The sequence below is a fragment of the Bombina bombina genome, chromosome 5 (genome assembly GCF_027579735.1).
Source record: "Bombina bombina isolate aBomBom1 chromosome 5, aBomBom1.pri, whole genome shotgun sequence".
Taxonomy (NCBI): Eukaryota; Metazoa; Chordata; class Amphibia; order Anura; family Bombinatoridae; genus Bombina; species Bombina bombina.
In genome coordinates this window covers 1,146,052,658-1,146,071,118 of record NC_069503.1, presented here as the reverse complement: position 1 = coordinate 1,146,071,118, position 18,461 = coordinate 1,146,052,658, and the positions used below count along the sequence as shown (strand labels likewise).

The window sequence follows — 18,461 nt, the reverse complement described above, 5'->3', positions numbered from 1 at the left end:
GACAGAACACACTCATGCTATAAAGACAGAACACACTCATTCTATAAAGACAGAACCCACTCATTCTATAAAGACAGAACACACTCATTCTATAAAGAAAGAACCCACTCATTCTATAAAGACAGAACCCACTCATTCTATAAAGACAGAACACACTCATTCTATAAAGACAGAACACACTCATTCTATAAAGACAGAACACACTCATTCTATAAAGACAGAACACACTCATTCTATAAAGACAGAACACACTCATTCTATAAAGACAGAACACACTCATTCTATAAAGACAGAACACACTCATTCTATAAAGAAAGAACACACTCATTCTATAAAGACAGAAACATGAGCCTGACTCATCAATAGTCAGTTTCTTTTCTATCATCAATCTTCTTGTTTTCTCAGCACCCCATGACCTTCTATCACCCCATGTTTCCTGTCATTCTCCCCACCTTTCTTATTGCCTGTCACACATGTTTTGTGATGTCTGTTAATTCAACCTTTTAGAATGCACAAAATGTATGACACCTACTCTTCTACCAATAAATCCTTTACCATATCTGACCATAATGGACTCTCCCGCTTCTATTCCTTTTACTATTCAATCCAAGATAGCATCACACTTTATACTAATCAGCTGCTCTAAAAATAGGAATCCTACACCTGTTTGACCACTGGGCTATGGCCATCACTGCAGCAACAAATTCAGGTCCAAAAACCTGTGCTCCTCAAATAACACTCTCTCTATTCTCTCTTATTTTAATTTAAGTACAAAAAATACAATACCTGGGTTTGTACCATCGATTTGCACGGTTACTGAAGAATTGTCTTGAAGATGGTGTTCATGGTGTTCCTGATGACAATCCACGCTTAAACAACTGACCTCATGAGCCAAACACACCATCAATGCTTCTTTGGATCCACTTTTCGCGGGACACTGTTTGCTGATGTTTGGCATCTCACAATGCTGCATCCTATGAATCAACTTTTGCTGTATAGCAGAAATCAGAGGGCCACCTGGAAGCCTCATGAATCTTGAGACATCCTGTCTAAATCTGGGAAGCCAGTAGCTCAGTGGGGGTTTAAAATCTGCTCCACTCTTTAAGTCACTAAGCAACTGACTAAGAGCTTTACGAAAACTATAACATTTTGAGGCTTCATCCGGATTTAAAGCCTTATAATTCTCTTGTTTAACAGTGCTTGTCAGAATACTGATTCCTAATTTATTCAGGATCTTGTTGCCTGGGTAATCAGAAAGCACCTCACGACTTGAATTCTGATAGGACCAGTACCATGCATGACCTGCAATAAAGAGACCCCCTCCTTCTGCTACAAACCTCTGGATGGCTTCTGCCTCATGGTCACTATATGAATTACAGCAGTACACACTGATATCAGCAACCAGATTTGTCACCTTGCTGGGGACATTTTCTTTCTGCAAGAGTTTGTAGAGATTTTGAACACTCTTGTTAACACCAATCTGTCCCTTCCTCCCCTTGTCCAACCATGATATAGCATTCAGAATAAATTGCTGGAGTTGTGGTGATGACAGTTGACTTTCATGTGTTCCTACAACTACTCGACCTTTACCATAATATGCACCAGCCAGAAAACATTGATTCGTACCACTCAGGCCAATAGGAAATGTCAAAGCCCCATGCAGAAGTAGTTCTGAGGGTACAGCTCCTCCACTAATGTTCAGATGAGACACACCTTGCAGAAGATGCTTCAGATCAGAGGAGAAGTCAGTTCTGTGGGATATAGGAAAGCCATTAATGGGACATTAAATGATAGATTTCATGCACCAACCTCATATGGAACCTAGGTTACACTGCAGATAGCTGAAGAATAGCTGCACATATGCAAATAGCTCAGTACTGGAATGTAGTGAAAGATAGATTTTAACATGGCGGCACACATGATTGGAAGGGGGCGTTAATAAACTCAATACTGTGCTTATAAATGTATTTAAGGCTAGATTACAATGGGAGCGGAAATTAGGGCTTTGCTAGAGTTCCAACTGCACTAAAAGTAAACTGTTTGCGCGCATCGGGTTGCGCTGTTATTACGAGTTGAAAGTAAAAATGTATCACTTCAGCGCTAACCCAAAGCCCCTCGCCGCAAAGTATAACCCCTAAACCAACAGCCCCCCACCGCAAAGTAACCCTCTATGCAATTAATTCCTAAACCGCCAGCCCCTACATCGCAATGTAACCCACTAACATCTAAACCCCCTAACTTATCACCCCCTAAGTTAACCCAAAATAGGCAAACCCTACCTTTACCAAAAAAAAAAAAACTAACTACCTTTAAAAAAATAAAAATAAAAAAAAATAACTAAGAAAGTAAAAAAAAAAATCTAACCTTACCTTTAAAAAAAAAATAAAAATACCATTACTATTAAAAAAAACACCTTACATTACACAAAATATAAAAAAAAATAACATTACATTTTAAAAAACTAGTATTCAAGTAAAAACTAAAACCTAGCATTATTGTAAAAAAAAAAAAACTGCCATTACAAAAAATACAAAATTACAAAAACATATAAAAGTTATGCCTATTCTAATCCCTGTCCCAAAAAAACTCCCCCCAACATAGAAAATAATTATTCTAACTCTAAACTACAAATAGCTCTTAAAAGGGCCTTTTGTAGGGCATTGCCCTAAAGTGAACCACCTCTTAAAAAGAAACTACTAACATTAACCTCCCAAAAAACCTACTCTAAAAGTACCCTGAAAAGCTTTCATTCTATTGGCTGATTTGAAATTGAACATGCAAATCAACTATGTAAAAGGGTACCTTGCATTCAAAATTCAGTGAGTGGCTGGTGAACGCATGAAGATCTGAAGCTGGATGAAGACCACCGCTGCTTCCGATGCTGTGATGAAGATAAGAAGATGGACCACCACCAGGATGAAGATGGATGAAGACCACCGCTGCTTCCGACGCTGTGATGAAGATAAGAAGATGGACCACCACCTGGATGAAGATGGATGCCGCCATCATCTTTGGTGAGTACCATCTTGGGGTTTAGTGTTAGGATTTTGGGTGTGTTTTTTTTTTTAAATTAGGGATTTTTTTTCTCTGGGCAACAAAAGAGCTAAATGCTCTTTTTCGGGCCACTTTTTCAAGTAGTTTTTTTAAGATAGCTTTTGGGGTGGGTGAGGGTTGGGGGGTAAATGTTAGAAGTCAGTAGTTTTGTTTTAAGAAAAAGAGCTGGTTCACTTTAGAGCACTGGGCTGCAAAAGGCCCTTTTAAGGCCTATTTGTAGTCTAGTGTTAGAATTTTTTTTTTTATTTTGGGGTGGATTTTGGGGGGTGTGTAGAATAGGCATAACTTTTTTTGTGTGGTAATTTGTTTATTTTTTGTAATTTAAGGTTTTTGTTTTTTTAATGTAATGTTATTTTTTTATTTTGTATAATGTCATTTTTTTATTTTGTGTAATGTTATTTTTTTATTTTGTGTAATGTTATTTTTTTATTTTGTATAATGTTATTTTTTTATTTTGTGTAATGTTATTTTTTTATTTTGTGTAATGTTAGTTTTTTTTTTAATAGTAGTGTAGTTTTTTTTTTTTTAAAGTAAGGTTAGAGTTTATTTACTTTCTCAGGTAAATTTTTATTTATTTTAAAGGTTTTTATTTTGGTAAAAGGAGGGTTAATCTATTTTGGGTTAACTTAGGGGGTGTTAGGTTAGGGGACTTAGATGGATTAATTTGCTTTGGAGGCTGGCATGTTATGGGTTTATAGTGTAGTGGGGACTTTGCGATGTGGGGCGCTGCCAGTTTAGTGGTTGAAAGTGTAGTTTAGTGCAACTGTTTCCGCCGGAAAAAAGTTTGAGTGGTAAATGCGATTGCTCAATCACGTTCACTTTGTAATACAAGCGCATATTACCACTCATCGCTACCCATATATAATATGGGAAGCGTAAATTATCCCGATTTTGTGCAAGCGAATTTGCAGTAATTTTTTTTTTTTCGTTTCAAAAGAGCTTTATTGTTAAAAATTTAGGTTGACAATATTCACATTAAAACATATACATAAAAAGAAAAACAAATGAGATATTGTTATGTAAACTCGTCATTGGACCTTTACATAGCTCTCTCTTTTTTTTTTTCTTTTTTCTTTTACATTTTATACATTTTTCACATTTTACCCATAGACTCTTATCTTCAGAATCCATGGCCTTTATGATTTAAATATCTAACAATGCAATCATGATGGCCAAGTGCGATAAAGCCTAGAAAAAAGAGGATCAAAGAGAAAAAAATAGAGAGGAGGAAGAAAAAAAAATAAAAAAAAATAACTGAGAAAGTAAAAAAAAAAATCTAACCTTACCTTTAAAAAAAAAAAAAAAATACCATTACTATTAAAAAAAACACCTTACATTACACAAAATATAAAAAAAAATAACATTACATTTTAAAAAACTAGTATTCAAGTAAAAACTAAAACCTAGCATTATTGTAAAAAAAAAAAAAACTACCATTACAAAAAATACAAAATTACAAAAACATATAAAAGTTATGCCTATTCTAATCCCTGTCCCAAAAAAACTCCCCCCAACATAGAAAATAATTATTCTAACTCTAAACTACAAATAGCTCTTAAAAGGGCCTTTTGTAGGGCATTGCCCTAAAGTGAACCACCTCTTAAAAAGAAACTACTAACATTAACCTCCCAAAAAACCTACTCTAAAAGTACCCTGAAAAGCTTTCATTCTATTGGCTGATTTGAAATTGAACATGCAAATCAACTATGTAAAAGGGTACCTTGCATTCAAAATTCAGTGAGTGGCTGGTGAACGCATGAAGATCTGAAGCTGGATGAAGACCACCGCTGCTTCCGATGCTGTGATGAAGATAAGAAGATGGACCACCACCAGGATGAAGATGGATGAAGACCACCGCTGCTTCCGACGCTGTGATGAAGATAAGAAGATGGACCACCACCTGGATGAAGATGGATGCCGCCATCATCTTTGGTGAGTACTATCTTGGGGTTTAGTGTTAGGATTTTGGGTGTGGTTTTTTTTTAAATTAGGGATTTTTTTTCTCTGGGCAACAAAAGAGCTAAATGCTCTTTTTCGGGGCACTTTTTCAAGTAGTTTTTTTAAGATAGCTTTTGGGGTGGGTGAGGGTTGGGGGGTAAATGTTAGAAGTCAGTAGTTTTGTTTTAAGAAAAAGAGCTGGTTCACTTTAGAGCACTGGGCTGCAAAAGGCCCTTTTAATGCCTATTTGTAGTCTAGTGTTAGAATTTTTTTATTTATTTTGGGGTGGATTTTGGGGTGTGTGTAGAATAGGCATAACTTTTTTGTGTGGTAATTTGTTTATTTTTTGTAATTTAAGGTTTTTGTTTTTTTAATGTAATGTTATTTTTTTATTTTGTATAATGTTATTTTTTTATTTTGTGTAATGTTATTTTTTTATTTTGTGTAATGTTATTTTTTTATTTTGTATAATGTTATTTTTTTATTTTGTGTAATGTTATTTTTTTATTTTGTGTAATGTTAGTTTTTTTTTTTAATAGTAGTGTAGTTTTTTTTTTTAAAGTAAGGTTAGAGTTTATTTACTTTCTCAGGTAAATTTTTATTTATTTTAACGGTTTTTATTTTGGTAAAAGGAGGGTTAATCTATTTTGGGTTAACTTAGGGGGTGTTAGGTTAGGGGACTTAGATGGATTAATTTGCTTTGGAGGCTGGCATGTTATGGGTTTATAGTGTAGTGGGGACTTTGCGATGTGGGGCGCTGCCAGTTTAGTGGTTGAAAGTGTAGTTTAGTGCAACTGTTTCCGCCGGAAAAAAGTTTGAGTGGTAAATGCGATTGCTCAATCACGTTCACTTTGTAATACAAGCGCATATTACCACTCATCGCTACCCATATATAATATGGGAAGCGTAAATTATCCCGATTTTGTGCAAGCGAATTTGCAGTAATTTTTTTTTTTCGTTTCAAAAGAGCTTTATTGTTAAAAATTTAGGTTCACAATATTCACATTAAAACATATACATAAAAAGAAAAACAAATGAGATATTGTTATGTAAACTCGTGATTGGACCTTTACATAGCTCTCTCTTTTTTTTTTCTTTTTTCTTTTACATTTTATACATTTTTCACATTTTACCCATAGACTCTTATCTTCAGAATCCATGGCCTTTATGATTTAAATATCTAACAATGCAATCATGATGGCCAAGTGCGATAAAGCCTAGAAAAAAGAGGATCAAAGAGAAAAAAATAGAGAGGAGGAAGAAAGAAAAAAAAAAAAAGGGAGGGAGGGAGTTTTTATATAGTACCTTTCCAGGTTGCCAAGATCATTTCGTGTGTGTCTAATTTGTCTATTTAAGATAGTGGTATCTCTCTAGTACAATAAGCTCTGTGACCTGACCCCTCCACTCCTCCACAGACGGAACCTCCTGGGTTTTCCATCTTTTAGGGATGAGTTTTTTTGCACCTGTGATCATTATCAACGAGAGAGCCAGCCTAGCTGGGTCTTTAATTTTAGGAAGTGAGCAAAATAGGATGCTCTCTATGCTATTTGGTATATGAGTATTCAGTAAGTTTGAGATAAAGGAGAAGATGGCCACCCAAAAGCCATCCAGTTTAGGGCATGACCACCAGATGTGTGATAGAGAGCTCTCTCCACCACATCCTCTCCAGCAAGTGTTGCTTAGGGAAGGAAACATTTTATGGAGCCTGGTAGGGGTGAGATACCACCGACTCATAAGCTCAAAGTGTATTTCCTGTATGTTGGCGGACACCGAGGAGCGTTTTGTAAGTTCAAAGGCCTTTGTCCATGAGTCTGGCTCTAATCCCTGAGATAACTCTCTATTCCATGCCAGAGTGTAAGATGGTAGCGTCTTTTGGTCATCAGAGGAGGTTATGCTGTATAAAAGGGAGATAAGGTGTCTTGGTGTATTCGGAAGGACACAGAGTCCTTCAAAGGGTGTTAGTCCACGGCCCATCTCATTCCTATATTTGTGGTGAGAGATAAAGTGGAGCAGTTGATTAAAATTGAGAAAAGATTTCTCTGTGTGTCTCGGCTACTTGGGTCTGTGTTTTAATAATATTGTTTTCCCTAAGGAACTGTATAGATCTCACTCTCAAGTTATACGGTTGTTTGATTCTACTGCCTAATCTACAATATGGGAGATCTATATTTTCAATTATCGGAGTAAGAGGTGAGTATCTAGACGAAACGTGGGTGCTTGTCACCAAAGTTTTGTCCCATTCTGATAATGTTTCTGCTGTTATTAGATATTTGTGTAAGTTTTTTGGCCTGTGTGCTGGGGGGGTCCACACCAGTGTACCTACATTATTTATAGAAAATATTTGTCTGTCTAAGTGAAGCCAAGCCTTGTTTGTGTCGTTATGGGACCATTCTACTACTCTTTGCAGGAAAATTGCTTTCCTATAAGCAGATAAATTTGGCAAACCCAGTCCCCCTTTGTCCCTGGGCATGTACATTGTTTTCTTAGGAACCCTGGGTCTGGTGTTAGCCCAGATGTAGCGTTCTATTGTGGTTTGTATTTGTTTGAGATACCCATCTTGTAAATGAATTGGTAGCACCTGGAGTATATAAAGAATCCTAGGGAGGATGTTCATCTTAAATACTCCTATCCTCCCCAGCCATGAAATGGGTTTATTCCTCCAGCTAGACAGGTCTCTGATGATGTCATTTTTTAAGGGGATGTAGTTGTGTTTGAATAGATCCTGCACATTTGGTGTTAATTGTATCCCTAGGTATTTAATTTTGTGTTGTGCTATTGGTATATGATATTTTTCATTCAAATGGTTTATGTGCTGTGGTTTAGTGTTAATATTCATGAGTTCTGATTTGTTTATGTTGAGGAGGAAATTAGATACCGCACTGTATGAGTCTAGTTCTTTCAGTAGTTCTGGGATAGAGGTTTCGGCTTTGGATAAGGTAAAAAGAATATCATCCGCATATAGTGCTTGTTTGCATTCCAAGTCTCCAACCCTAATTCCTGTAATTTTATCATTTAACCTAATTTTATGTGCAAGAACCTCTATTGAAATGGCGAATAATAGGGGTGAAAGTGGGCAACCCTGTCTCGTCCCGTTACTAATGTAAAATGTATCGGAGAGCGTCCCATTTACGCGGACCCTCCCGTTTGGGGCCGAGTAAAGTGCCAATGACATGTTTAAGAAGGCTTGAGGTATACCCATCTCGCTCATGACCCTCTGTAAGAAGGGCCAGCCCACCCTATCAAAGGCCTTCTCCGCATCTGTTGCGAGTAAGACCATAGGAGTTCCAGTAACTTTCGCGTGGTTTATCAATTGTATAACTTTTGTGATATTATCTCTCGCCTCCCTCCCCGGAATAAACCCTACCTGGTCCTTATCAATTAGGTCTGGAAGAAATTTATTCGCTAGAATTTTGGCCAGGATTTTCATATCAGTATTAATTAAGGAGATAGGTCTAAAGTTGCCCGGGCTTGTGGCTAGTCTACCTGGTTTGGGTAGAACTGTTATATGTGCTTCCAATAGGGTTCTGGATATAGTAGGGTCTTCTCTAAGGTTGTTGAATAATTGTAACATGTGCGGTGATAAGACTCCCTCGCATTTTTTAAAGTAGATGGATGAAAGTCCATCTGGGCCTGGGCTTTTGCCTGAAGGGATGTCCTTAATCGCTTGTTGGAGTTCTTCTATGGTTAAAGGGGTAGATAGGGAGTCAGCTGTTTGTGTATCTATAGTTGGGAGATGAAGGTCTCTAAAGTATTGATTCAAGTCTTCTTCTAATGTGGGGTTATCTTGTGGAATATTTTCCCCTAGATTGTAAAGTCTGTTGTAATATTTTTGGAAAGTGGCGGCAATCATGGGGCTATCCTTCACTATATGACCATCTGATGTGACGAGAGAGTGTACATAGGTATTTAATTGTTTCCTTTTTAAGTTTCTGGCTAGAATTTTGCCTGGTTTGTTTCCCCCTTCAAAGTAATATTGTTTAAGATACAACGCCTTACGTTGATGAATTTTGGTCAAGTGTTGCTTAAGCAAAAGTCTGTTGTCTGTGAGTTCACACAGGAGCTGTTTCTAGTGATCTAATTGTTTGTAAAAGATTGGTGTGTTTTTCCCTGGATATTCTATTTAGTTTGGACTTATGTTTTATTAATATACCTATAACAACAGTTTTGTTGGCTTCCCATTCCAGTTGCCTGGAGGAGGATGTTTGTGAGTTTAGCAGGAAGTACTCAGCTATGCTTTTTTGAACTGACTCCAAAAATACTGGGTCATTGAGTAGGGAGTCCTCTAGTCTCCAGACTCTATGAGCTATCGGAACATTGTGCCAGAGTATGCTACATGTTACAGGGGCATGATCGGACCAATTAATGGAGCCAATGTTACAATCGCTTGTGATGGATAGGCCTTGTGAGTCAGTGTATATATGATCAATCCTAGTGTAGCAGTTGTGAGGGTTGGAGTAAAAGGTATAGTCCCTATCTAGTGGGTGCAGTGTCCTCCACATGTCATGTAGTGTGAGATTTTGAAGTATGTTTTTAATTACTTTTAGTTTCTTATTTGCTTGCTATGCATGAAGTACCCTTTGAGGAATCCAAGTGGGGTTCTAAGGAAAGGTTAAAGTCTCCTGCTAGAAATGCCACGCCCTGAGAGTGATCAAGGATCAAATTAGCTATTTTTTTGAAAAAAACAATATGTGTCTGATTTGGAGCATATATGTTGATAAGAGTGATTTGATGTCCGTATAGTAGGCCCTTCAATAAAATATATCTGCCTTCCGGGTCCCTTTCAGTTTGAAGTATTTTTATAGGTAAAGATCTGTGAAATATAATGCCGACTCCAGCTTTTTTGTTAGGCCCGGAGGCGAAAAAGGCAGAGGGGTATTGTGTATTGTACCACTTGGGTTCCCTTCCCTTCTGAAAATGAGTTTCTTGGAACATAAGGATATGACTATTAAGTTTGTTCAAGTCTCGAAGAGCTATAGAGTGTTTACCAGGGTTATTTAACCCTTTAGCATTAATTGTGGTTATTTGTATTGTGTGGTCTTGGAATTTACTGGTTTTAGTTTGCATCATGGAAGGGGGAAAAAAAAAAAAGAGGAAGGGGAGTAGAGGAAAAGGTGGAGGAAGAGTAGAGAAGTAGTATACGGAAATAGAAGAGTAAAAGTAGTAGTAAAGGTTCAAAAGAGCACAGATAGAATCTCAGATGAGGACTGCGCTGGATCTATTTTTTACAGAGCTTATAAAAATAGTATAACAGTCTTTTGGGCCGCAATGAGTTTGAGAAGAGAAAAAACAATATATTAAGCTTCTGTGGCCAGTACAATAAACACAACAAATGCAACAATTGGGGTGAGTGCTCCCATGTTAGGCAAACAATGGAAGATAACTTGACGAGATAAAAGGTATGAACCCAGCAGAATAGGGGGGAGGATAGGTAGAAGAAGGGGAGAGGGATAGGGAGTTAGGGGAGAAAACCTACGGGGTTAGGGGGAGGGGAAAGGGAAGGGGAAGGGGACCGTGGAGAGGAAAATAAAGAGGAGGTGAAAAGGGGATGAAGGGAAGGGAGAGGGGAGAAGGGAATAGAAGAGGAAGAGAGAGAGGTAAATGAGGACAAGCTTGAGGGGCAAAGGAGGCCACAGTAAAGTGAGCTGAGTAAGAAAAAGAGGGAGATAATAGGAGGTAGGTTAGGCACTGAAAGATGTACCCTCTAGAGTGTGTTATTAGCCAAGTAGGCTGAGGAGTCTCATTTTAAATACAACATTAATTGCAACATGAATATAACATATTATAGACTTCAACTAAACAATATGAACCCTTCGAGCCTCTGCAAGCTCGTTATGCATAATATAATAACCAAGGTAATAGAGGGAAGGAGGTGGATGGAAAGATGGGAGGGAGGGGAGGAAAAAAAGGAGAGGTAGGAGGGGTGGGCAATTGGTAGGTAGAATAGGAGGGGAAAAAGGAGGGGGGGGACTAATATGTAAAATTTAAACGAGCATGACAATAGAGCTTATATCTACGAACAGTTGTATATCCAAGGTGTAGGCGACAGTGCCGGAACAAAGTGCTTAACCATTTGGAGTCTTTGTTAGTACATTAAGTCAGTATTACTCTCCAATGATGAGATTATGCGAAAATGTCCTGTGGCTCAGTCCGCCTGTAATAACATATTAATGATCTGTGAGGATATTTCTTTGCTTATACCCTTATAGTAGAGAAGTGTAATTGGGGGAAGAAATCTAGTCTAGACTAGCTTTCCTATAATAAACAATTTAACTTTATCTAACAATACTTTCCCCCCAATCATTTTAACAAAGATAATACTTATCTAAACATCTCAGGTAGGATTGTCCGTGGGGACAGCAGACCTAGCTGTCTCCACTCTTGGTGGTTGATGTAGGGCCTGATCAGAACTTCCCGGTAAGGCTAGGTCCCTGAAGAAAGGCTGAGGATCCGTTCCCGGCCTGTAAATGACCGTTTTATTATTGTGGTTAACAATGATAGATACCGGGAATCCCCAGCGGTATTGAACTTTGTTCTTTCGGAGATGAGAGGTTATATGAGAGAGTTCTCGCCTCTTTTGCAGTGTAACCAGCGACAAGTCCGTGAAAATTTGTATTTCTTCCCCTACGTGTGTGATAGGGTGTTTGGCTCTAGCGCTTCTAAGTATTTCTTCCTTATCTTTAAAACATAGGAATTTGACTATTATGTCTCTGGGAGGAGCCTTCGGAGGCGGTTTGGGCCTGAGTGCCCTATGGGCTCTTTCAATGGGAATTTAGTTCGCTGCAGGGCTATCCTTAATTACCCTAAAGAGGGCCTGTAGATAGCCTTCTATCGCTGGAGGGTGCACTGTTTCAGATATACCCCTAAATCTGAGGTTGTTGCGTCTGCAACGATTGTCCAAGTCCTCCACTTTATCTGTTAAATAAAAGACTTGTTCTGATTGACTCTGTATATCTTCTGTATTGAGCTTTAAGTTTTCATTGATGGACCCATGTTGTTCCTCTATCTTCTTTACTCTATGGTCCAGAGCACTCAGGTCTTTCCTAAGATCTCCAAATAGATCTCTCATCTCTTTCAGTACTTCCTGTATATCTTCTTTAGAAGAAAGGTGTTGCAGGTCATTTTTGGTAATATAAGATGTAATGCTTCAGCTTGAGCCCCCTTAGCTGTTGAGGCAGCTTGATTGTTAGCCATATTTTCACCAGGGATTGTTGTCCTAGGCTCAATTGGTTTTAAGAAATGGCTGAGTGGATTGGAGGAATCAGACTTCCCTTATTTATTTTGCCTCTTGCAAGGCATTACCTAAAGTAAAGGCACTTTGGAGAATTAAAAATACGTATCTTCTTAGTGTTATGGTCAGCTTTCTTCATAGGATCCTTTTAACACTAATAAGAGAATATCTCAATGTCCCCTTTATTATTTTCCTTTATATCAATCTAAAAGGTGTCACAGATACTGAAGAATGACTTTAATGTATGTGAATTAATAACTTTTATTTTTGTCTTGTAGCGTGGTTAGATGATTTAAGGCCCACGTGTACCCTATGCCTGCTTTGAATATGGCTTCGTCGTTCTAGGGCTTCTAGGGTCAGGCCTGTCTCAGTTTCTCCCACAGGGGCTAAATAGTTGATTCCAAGTTGATTATAAAGCAAGGAGGGCACTACCGGTAATCGTATAATGTATACTGCTTATTTACCCCTCTCTGGAGACCGGGTGTGAGGATGTGCTGTCCCTGGGTAATAGTGTGACATTCACACGGTGTGCGGTCTCTTGCTAGCTAGGCCTCCTCCGCTTTCAGCCCCTGTCTACTCTGTACAACCTCACTGATCTTACCAGTCGGAGGTCCGAGGGGGCACTGAGACGTGTCGGCGATGGTTCTCGGCAGCCTCTCTGATACATGCGGCTCTCCTGAGTCAGGTGCGGTGGTATCGCCGTGTGCAGCCTTCCAGTTTTAGGCGACTTAAATAATCTTGCCGGGTCAATTTGGGTATTGGGTGTTGAGTCCAGAGTTCTTCTTGCTATGTCCCCTGTTTTGGGTGTGGGATGTGTGATGATAGCAGGATGTGATGTCACTAGCTGGTGGGCGGGGCTTAGGTCCGGTGTCTGTGTCGCAGTTAGTTTAGTACAATCAACCTGTCTGGATGTGTATTGCTATGCTCTGTAATAAAATAGAGTTGTACTATCATTGCTGTGTCCTGCATATGTCCTGCATCTCATGACATGGTGTCAGAAGTTCTGGACTACGCTTCTGTTTCTGATGATGACGATGTCAAAGTTTACCCCACCTGAGCCTTTTGACTTTTCTCAGCCTGCAGCTTGGCCCACATGGCGTCAGCGGTTTCAGCGCTTCAGGATTGCATCCAAACTGAACAAGGAGAGTGGTGAAGTACAAGTTAATTCTCTTTTATACTCTATGGGGAAAGATGTAGAGCCAGTGTTCAATGCTTTTACTTTCCAAGAAGGGGAAGAAGTTAACTTTGATATAGTTATGGATAAACTCAGTGCCCACTTTGTGCCCAAAAGAAATGTGATTCATGAGAGAGCTTGTTTTCACAAACGTAATCAGCGTGTGGGAGAATCTGTGGAGTCATTTTTGCGCAGCCTGTATGAATTAGCTGAATTCTGTGAGTTTGGTGTTGCTAAAGAAGAGCAAATCAGAGACAGAATAGTTATTGGAATTGCAGATGCTGAAGTCTCCCTGAAGCTGCAGTTAGAGCCTGATTTAACATTAGACGGGGCTATTAGGATGGCCCGCCAGAGTGAACTGGTGAAAAAGCAAAGTGCTGATCTGAGGTCTGAGAGTATTGTGGATGAAGTACAACAGTCTAGGAAAATTGCTAGTGAAAGGCACAGTGTGAGCGGTAGATCTAAAGTACTGGAAAGGCCTAGAAGTGGATGGGCGCAACATGGCCGATGCACACGGTGCTACCGGGCTCATGATCAGAGTGCTATATGCCCGGCCAGAGATAAAAGATGCAGAAAATGTAACAGAATAGGCCATTTTGAAGTGGTGTGTAAAACTGAATACATTAAGGAGATGCAGGTGGACAGTGACCAGGAGGGTCAGGAAGTGTCTTTTGTGGGGTCTGTTGTGGAACGGACAAGCTCAGAGGAAGATTGGAAAGTTACCTTTACTGTAATGGGAGCCAATGTTGATTTTAAGATTGACACAGGAGCAGATATCACTGTAATGTCTTTTGCTGAATTTATGAGACTGCCTCGACAGCCCCAGCTGGCGAAGGTTACTACAAATGTTCATAGTCCTGGTGGCCGCATTGATTGTGTGGGGAAATTTCTTGCCAGCTGTGAGTACAAACAAAGGAAGTTCACCATGTGGGTGCATGTGATCCGAGGTCAGTGTGTTAACAGTTTATTGAGCAGAAAAGCAGCCTGTGACTTGGGCCTCGTGGCCAGAGTGAATGAGATCTCTGAAGATATGTTTGGCGAGTTGGGCCTACTGAGCTGCAAACCTGTCCGTATAGCACTTAAAAGTGACGCAGTCCCGTACAGTATTTCTACTCCTCGTAGAATTCCGTTCCCGCTCATGCCTCAAGTGGAGAAAGAGCTCATGCGCATGAAGTCTATGGGGGTTATTGAAGAGGTTGTTGAAGCAACTGATTGGTGTGCCCCCATTGTTCCAGTTGCAAAGAAAAACGGAAAGGTGCGCATCTGTGTGGACCTGAAAAGGTTGAATGAGGCAGTGAAGAGGGAGAGATTTGTGCTGCCGACACTGGAAGATATAGCCCCGAAGTTGGCTGGGGCGAAGTTCTTTTCCACATTAGACGCTTCTAGCGGCTTTTGGCAGATCCCCCTGGATCCAAAGTGCCGCAAACTGACTACCTTTATCACTCCGGTAGGTCGGTTCTGTTTCTGCAGACTTCCCTTTGGGATATCCTCCGCTCCTGAGATCTTTCAGAGGGAAATGAGTTCTCTCCTGAGTGGCCACGTGGGCACAGCAGTCGTCATGGACGACATTCTAGTGTATGGGTCTACAGTGGAGGAGCATGATCAGCGTTTGAGTTGTGTGCTGCAGGCTATCAAAGAGTCTGGGCTGAAGCTGAATAAAGAAAAATGTCATTTTAGGAAAACTGAATTATGCTACTTTGGGCATATCATCAACGGGGATGGCATCAAGCCGGACCCCGAGAAAATTCGGGCTATCGAACAGATGAAAAGCCCTTCTGATGTACATGAGCTGAGACAGATATTGGGCCTAGTAAATTACGTGGGCAAGTTTCTTCCAGATTTATCTACAGTTTTGCACCCTATCACAGAGTTGCTTAAGAAAGATGTTGCCTGGGTCTGGGGACCCTCACAAGAAAAAGCGTTCCTGCATGCTAAGTCCCTGCTGGGGTCTGCCCCAGTGCTGGGGTTCTACGACCCTTCAAAAAAGACTGTGGTTAGTGCTGATGCAAGCAGTTATGGGTTGGGGGCTGCACTCCTGCAGCTGAATGACAACAAACTACAGCCCATCGCCTACTGTTCCCGCACACTGACGGCTGCGGAGTCAAAATATGCTCAAATTGAGAAAGAGTGCCTGGCTGCAGTTTGGGCCTGTGAGCGCTTTCAGCGTTATCTAGTGGGTTTGGAGAAATTTAGTCTGGAAACTGACCACAAACCGCTAGTCCCTCTTATCAATTCTTATGACATCGACAAAACACCCTTGAGATGCCAGAGACTTTTAATGAGACTGCTCAGGTTCAATGTTCAGGCAGTGCATGTGCCGGGGAAGCAGCTGGTTGTGGCAGATACACTGTCCAGGCTCCCGCTGGCTGCTGCTGAAGAATCCTCTACAGAATCGGATGTAAAAGTGTATGTTGATTCAGTCCTGGCCTCTAAGTCCATTTCTTCAAGGAAACTGGAAGAGATAAAGAAAGAGACATATTTGGACACAGATCTGCAAGAAGTTATAAGGTACATAAGAGATGGCTGGCCCGAGAGCCGGGCAGCCTGGATGTCTTTAAATGCTTACCAGCCAGAGAGGTCGCAGCTCACGGAGCTGGAGGGGTTGGTGCTGTTCCAAGACCGTATTGTAATTCCTGTCAGCATGAGGAAGGAGATGTTAAACAGGATTCATGATGGCCACTTAGGCATTACAAAGTGCAGAGAAAGAGCAGCTACAGCTGTGTGGTGGCCTGAGATCAGCTCCGACATTGCAAATCACGTGTCTAAATGTGCCTTTTGCCGGGAACGCCGGCCTACTCAGAGAAGGGAGCCCTTAATGTCTACTCCGCTGCCTGCGGGGCCGTGGCAGAAAATAGCTGCTGATTTGTGCGAACTGCACGGGAAAAAGTTTCTTGTTGTTATCGACTACTATTCCAGGTATTTGGAAATAGCACCCCTGAATGATATCACAAGTCAGGCCGTTATCATTCGCCTGAAGAGCTTGTTCGCCCGCTGGGGCATTCCAATGGAGCTGGTGAGTGATAATGGCATGCAGTTCGCTTCTACAGAGTTCAGTGCCTTCAGCAGAGAATATGATTTTGTACATTCCACGTCAAGTCCACATTATCCGCAGGCCAACGGAATGGCTGAAAGGGCAGTTCAAACAACAAAATTCATCCTAAAGCAATCTGAACCGTACCTAGCCCTCTTGTCATACAGGGCGACGCCCATTCAAGCCACCGGGTTTAGCCCGGCACAGCTGATGCTAGGACGCCAGATTCGCACCACTTTACCCTCAGTGGGTGTCTTCAAGCCGCCTGGCCCTGTTCCTCGGGACGAAGTCCTTAGGAGGGATGAAGAGGCCAAAAAGGGTTATCGTTTCTTCTACGACAGGAGACATTCTGTCAGGCCTTTACAGGAACTGAAAGCGGGCCAAAGTGTCAGAATTAAACTGGATGATGAGAAGAAATGGAAGACGCCTGCTACGGTAGTGGGCCGCTCTCCAGAACCAAGGTCTTACACAGTCCTTACAGAGGGAGGGACGGTTACACGCCGTAACCGAAGACATCTTCAGCCTGTACCTGAGAGTCTGGAACCGGATACCTCAGTACCACCGCCGGTGGGATCTCCTGTTCTAAGAGAGGTGCCTTCCCCTCAGCAAGATCATAGCGGGGATATATCTTTGCCTCCAGCAGACTCTTGTTCACCATCTTCTGTATCAGAGGACAATTCATGCAAAGTTACATCAAGCGGAAGAGTGGTGAGGCTTCCGGCCCGATACAGGGACTGACTTTAGCTAGAACAGTGACCGGAAGTATGGGCAGAATAATCCCATGGTCACTGTGGACTAGGGTAGTCTACCCCGATGTCCAAGTCAGGATGTAATTTGTTTGTTCATGTTTTCTAATCTATCTGTTTTTTATAATGTTCTAAAACAAAATGTTGTGTATACCCTGTTGGTGTACCTTGTTGTTTAATATATGTGAATGTATGCTTTGCCTTTGAAAAAGGGGAAGATGTGATGATAGCAGGATGTGATGTCACTAGCTGGTGGGCGGGGCTTAGGTCCGGTGTCTGTGTCGCAGTTAGTTTAGTACAATCAACCTGTCTGGATGTGTATTGCTATGCTCTGTAATAAAATAGAGTTGTACCATCATTGCTGTGTCCTGCATATGTCCTGCATCTCATGACAGGATGGAAGGGATAATGCTGGGTATAAGCTGATATTGCCAACATGGGGTATTGGAGCCCTCTCAGTATGCGGCCATCTCCCTGCGTGGCCAGACTCCGCCCCGAATTTGCAGTAATTTTAACAGCGCTCTACTTGTAATATGGATTTGAGCATAAATAACAACAGCCCTTAGGGGTCTATTTAAGAAGCAGTGGATGCTGCCTCCGACCCACTCCGCTTCAGTTCTGGCTGAAGCGGAAGTTAAGAAGCTAAGACCGCTGCTCCTTAACTCGTCCGCCACCTCTGAGGTGGCGGACAGCAATTCGCCCGATTGAATACAATCAGACTGATTGACACCCCCTGCTAGCAGCTGATTGGTCACGAATCTGCAGGGACGGCATTGCACCAGCAGTTAAAAAGAACTGCTGGTGCAATAATCTGTCGGCATTTATCGATGTGGGGCGGACATGATCCGCTATATCGGATCATGTCCGTCCGCACATTAATAAATGTATCCCAAGTGTTTAGAACCCCTTTAACCTAGTAAGTGGGGTACTATTAAATTATTATTTTAACCTAAGTTACAACATTGCAGCTCCCACTATTTTATAGAAACTAAAACTTTACACTTTTTTTGCCAATATTTAAACAACTAATGAAACTTTAAAAAAATACATCTACATGTTATCCTCAGACTAATCTTCTCTGAATGCATCATTCTATCTGCATTTATTTAGGGCTGGATTACAAGTGGAGCATTAATTTATCGCACTCACGTAAATGGGCAAATTTGCCCGTTTGCGGGCAAACACAATAAATAACCAGTTATTACAACTGGCTGGTTATTGCTACCACGAGCTTGCAATTCGCTCTCATAAAATTAACCAAAGGTCAGAATTTATAAATGTCCCCCAATT

The 18,461-nt window shown here is 40.8% G+C and overlaps 1 protein-coding gene across 1 annotated transcript in view; it reads right to left on the bottom strand.

Annotated features, from left to right (window-relative positions):
• Positions 1-18,461, bottom strand: part of LOC128661206 (TRPM8 channel-associated factor homolog) — a 155,829-nt gene that overhangs the window by 88,024 nt on the left and 49,344 nt on the right. The window contains exon 3 of the mRNA XM_053715462.1: positions 787-1,751. Within this exon, the coding sequence (XP_053571437.1) occupies positions 787-1,751 (965 nt within the window). The remainder of the gene's footprint in view (positions 1-786; positions 1,752-18,461) is intronic.